At 29.7% G+C, this 5,000-nt stretch overlaps 1 protein-coding gene across 2 annotated transcripts in view; it reads left to right on the top strand.

The window, feature by feature from the left end:
* Nucleotides 1–5,000, top strand: part of LOC136832246 (nephrin-like) — a 119,642-nt gene that overhangs the window by 42,817 nt on the left and 71,825 nt on the right. For both annotated transcript variants that reach the window (XM_067093111.1, XM_067093110.1), the window contains exon 2: nt 2,592–2,726. In XM_067093111.1, coding sequence (XP_066949212.1) covers nt 2,592–2,726 — 135 coding nt within the window. The remainder of the gene's footprint in view (nt 1–2,591; nt 2,727–5,000) is intronic.

The raw sequence follows: 5,000 nt of genomic DNA, 5'->3' as shown, positions 1-5,000 counted from the left end.
TCAAGATTTATAGAAAATGCCACAAGAATTATCTTTTTGAATGACGAGTTCAGGATTTACATTGTATATCCCAGAATGATCTATCTTTTTCAATGAAGCGTTCAAAATGTATATAAAAAATGTCAGACACTTCGAACTTTTTTCGAGGAAGCGTTCTAGATTTATATCGAAAATGTCAGAAACTTTTATCTTTGCCAATGTAGCCTTTAAGATTTATATAGAGAATATCGGAAACTTTCATCATTGTGAATGACGAGTTCAAGAATTATATTAAAATATCAGATAGGATTATATGTATCAATGACTGATTTAAGACTTATACTGAAAATGCCAGAAATAATCATCTTTGCAAAAGAATGGCTCAAGATTTATTTTGAATACAAAACATTTCAGAAAGTATTATTAATGATCAATAACTAATTAAGGGAAAGTATTGCAATGACAGAAAGGGCTACCTTTGTCAGTTACTAACAGAAATATTGGTTATATCAGAAAGGATCATCTTTGTAAATGACTAGTTCAAGAATTACCCTAAAAAGAAAAAAATCTCAGAAAGCATTACCATTGCATACAACTGGTATTGTAACATAATTATAATGCCAAATAAATCTTCAGTTGAATAGGATTGGCTAATAATGGGTTTTAGAAAATATCAGAAGACCAAATTTTCATTAAAGATTAATTATTCGATCAACAAGAAAATATGAAAAATTACCATGTTAACTGAGATTAGGTAATGAAAAATTATGATAAATTGTATAATTTTGATTAACGAGCACTTAATAAGAAATTATGACATATTGAAAATAACCTAATCTTTTTCTTTGATCAGATATATTGTAGAAAAGACACAAATAAGGGGAAACTAATCTGTATTCTTTAAAAGAGGAAGAAAATTAAAAAAAAAACTTCTTCTATTAATGAGAAGTTATAGCAAGACATGAACAACATTTTTCTAGGAAATATATTATTATTATTATTATTATTATTATTATTATTATTATTATTATTATTATTATTATTATTATTATTATTATTATTAACAATGACGTCCGGGAAAATTAAATAATATATTAATTGAAATTCCACTAAACACGAAATACCACATTTTTTCGGTGATTGTAAAAGAATAATATTGTTTGGAAAAAACCTCCATGACAAAAATTAAAACGAGATCATGAATATTAAAAAGAATTGACGAGCAATTCTTATTTCTAAATATAAATTAGAACTGCATATTGATTTTTCAAAAATATATAACCTCTTTTATGAGATCCGCTCATTTCTAAAAAGGAAAGAAAATACAAACACAAATTATCTGACGAATGAAATCCTTTTTTGCGTGTTTGCAAAATACTAAGCGTTAAAAAACTTGCAGGTTTCATTTTAAAGATTACTTCAACAAGAATGAGACTATTCGTGGAAAATTTAGATCTGTTTTTTTTTTTTCTTCTTCTGAGCGTACCCTGCAATGAAGGAATTAGTATCCGCATGAATTGTGCGTAGAATTACCTTCATTAGTTATTAATTAGGCCCCTTATTATAGTTTTAATAACCTTTTCCTCCTTCTCCTCATTATTATTATTATTATTATTATTATTATTATTATTATTATTATTATTATTATTATTATTATTATTGTTGTTGGAAATCATCATACACTCACGTGTGCAATTGAAATCAATTGCTACCACAGACTGGAATCCAGCTCAGTCCTCGAATGAAAGCAACTGCACCATCAGTTGAGGCACAAAGGTCTTGAAATAAGATTGAAACTAAGTACTTACAAAGTACGTAAGGAATTACATAGGCAGTCTTCTCATCGCCGCATATTAGGGAATTTTACCTAAGTCCCCGACCCACAAGTGACTCAACTGGTCATTTTTCACTCAAATTACCCCTTCAGAGGAAATATGTTGTGAATTGACACACAATAATGCCTGCAGCAGAAATGAAGTTCTTCTTTTATATCGAAATTGAAACCAGTCTCTCGAGTGACATGCCCTTGCCTTTCGCTAAGGACCCCTGAGTACGGCCCCGATGTGAGGTAGAAATTTATTATAATTATATTCAGCCATCAGCTCTCAAGACATACAGGAACTTGTTCCAAAAGTTGTTGTTCTTCTGTTTATAATCGTGCTGTACTCAAGGGATGAAGGTGGTGGCCTTATGACATCAGCTTAGGTCGTTTGTTATTAATGATGATGACAAATTCTAAACATTAACAAAATTGCATTCGTTAAAAGAATTAAAGAATCAAACTGGTGCTTTCAGAGGTGCTGACATCTGCATGCTCAAAAACACGTGCACACATGCATACATGTACACACACAATTACACTCACAAAGATACATGTTTATCATATATATATATATATATATATATATATATATATATATATATATATATATATATATATATATATATATATATATATACATATATACATATATATATATACATACATACAAACCTACAACCCTGCAAAAAATATTCCAGGCACTGTAATCTTACTGTTCCTATGAATCAGCTGAAATGAGGCAGGAAAGAACATTTGCAATTCTTAATCCATTCCTTTATGTTCCCTTTAGGATGGTCATTACCCCAGTCCTTCCGCGTGGCTCCGCAGAACGTGGAGGTGGTGGCCGGAAATGACGTCACTCTTCGTTGCGAGGTGGAAAATCAACAAGGGAAAGCGCAGTGGACAAAAGATGGATTCGCTCTAGGTAAGTAAAGCGGATGGCTCAGACACTGCGGTGGGGGCGGGGGAGGGGTTTGTGTCAATGGCTTGCCCTTGGCAGACACTGTGCTGACATATACAGGTTTTTTCCTAAAGTTAAAACATTTTAACAGAAAAAATATTCCTAGATTCACACATTGGAACAGGTTTTTTTCCCTAAAGTTAAAAAATTTTCACAGAAATATATTCTTAGATTCACACATTATTGGAACAGGTTTTTTTCCCTAAAGTTAAAACATTTTAACAGAAAAAGTATTCCTAGATTCACACATTATTGGAACAGGATTTTTTTCCCTAGTTATAACATTTTAACAGAAAAAATATTCCTAGATTCACACATTATTGGAACAGGATTTTTTTCATAAAGTTAAAATATTTTAACAGAAAAAATATTCCTAGATTCACACATTATTGGAACAGGATTTTTTCATAAAGTTAAAACATTTTAACAGAAAAAATGTTCTTAGATTCACACATTATTGGAACACGTTTTTTCCCTAAAGTTAAAACATTTTAACAGAAAAAATATTCTTAGATTCACACATTATTGGAACAGGATTTTCTTCATAAAGTTGATATATTTTAACAGAAAAAATATTCTTAGATTCACACATTATTGGAACAGGATTTTTTTTCATAAAGTTGAAATATTTTAACAGAAAAAATATTCCGAGATTCACACATTATTGGAACAGGTTTATTTTCCCTAAAGTTAAAACATTTTAACAGGAAAAATATTCCAGGATTCACACATTATCGGAACAGGTTTATTTTCCCTAAAGTTAAAACATTTTAACAGAAAAAAATATTCTTAGAATCTGTTTTATCATTGTGTTGAGAAAGAGATTCCTTCCTCACGTGCCACAAGAATAGAGAATTTTATTGTATTTGAAATATAAAGAAACCCAGAAAGAGAATGGTTTATGGAAATAAAGAAGACTGATGTAATGATGTGCTTCAGTAGTTCACTAAGGATAGACTTCCTCTTTAGCAGATAATTAGATTTATTTAAAGATGATTTTCTAAAAATGAAGAGAAAAAAAGACGTTCTCAGTGGAAAGCGTATTTACGGAGTGATCAGTTCAAATGTTTCCAAATGCGTAGATGTCTCTCTCTCTCTCTCTCTCTCTCTCTCTCTCTCTCTCTCTCTCTCTCTCTCTCTCTCTCTCTCTCTCTCTCTCTCTATGTAGTACTTACGTATAACACTACAAAAATGAAAAAGTAAATATATATATATATATATATATATATATATATATATATATATATATATATATATATATATATATGCATGTGTGTGTGTTTGGTTTATTATATATATATATATATATATATATATATATATATATATATATATATATATATATATATATATATATATATATATATATATATATATATATATATATATAGTATATATATATATATATATATATATATATATATATATATATATATATATATATATATGTGTGTGTGTGTGTGTGTGTGTGTGTGTGTGTGTGTTTAAAAGAATTTAAATAACAAAAAGACTCTTTCCTAAAGATTTAAAATACTCTAGCCAAGACAAAACCATACCCACGGACAGGTTTCAAATAATTCAGAATTCAGCTTCATACTTTAAAAAAAAATCCGTTCACTCACAACCAGTCGAAATCAGCTAGAGTCTCAACTTAATCCCCAACTAAGTTAAAAGAAGAGACGCTCTGCTTTTCATTGACCTTTTGTAGAATCAAGCAACGGGGAACAGCAAGCAAATGAGCTCAAGCACAAAGCGGCGGGCAAACAATCAGATGAATTTACAATGTTGATACACATGCTCTCGTACAGAAGCCTGGATAAGCGCTCGGAGATCCAAAGAATACATTGAATGGCCCAGTCGCGAAATCGGGATATTGAGTTTTTGGCAATTTTCTTTCCGTTCCATTTTCTTTTAGCTTTCATTTCCAACTTTCGATGTTTTTTTTTTTTTTTCATTATTCGTTTTACATTTGCTTGGGTATTCTCATATATCCTCCTAGTTATGCTTCTCTTTTGTTGTTTGTGACGTATCTAAAAAATGGTGCTTTGACGGAATATGTAATTTTCTAGCACAGCTCACGTTTTAATGTTTTTATTTTTTTTCATTAATTGTATAGGTTCGAACAATGAATCTTAATTACAGTTCTTTTATTATAATTTCCTGCATATTAAAGAAATTTGGATTATATCTGTTTTTTTCTTCCTTTCGGTTTGTTAGGTATGTTTCTAAACAATCTAA

This window comes from Macrobrachium rosenbergii, chromosome 49 (assembly GCF_040412425.1).
Source record: "Macrobrachium rosenbergii isolate ZJJX-2024 chromosome 49, ASM4041242v1, whole genome shotgun sequence".
NCBI classification, from domain to species: domain Eukaryota; kingdom Metazoa; phylum Arthropoda; class Malacostraca; order Decapoda; family Palaemonidae; genus Macrobrachium; species Macrobrachium rosenbergii.
This window is presented reverse-complemented; position numbering and strand designations above follow the sequence as displayed.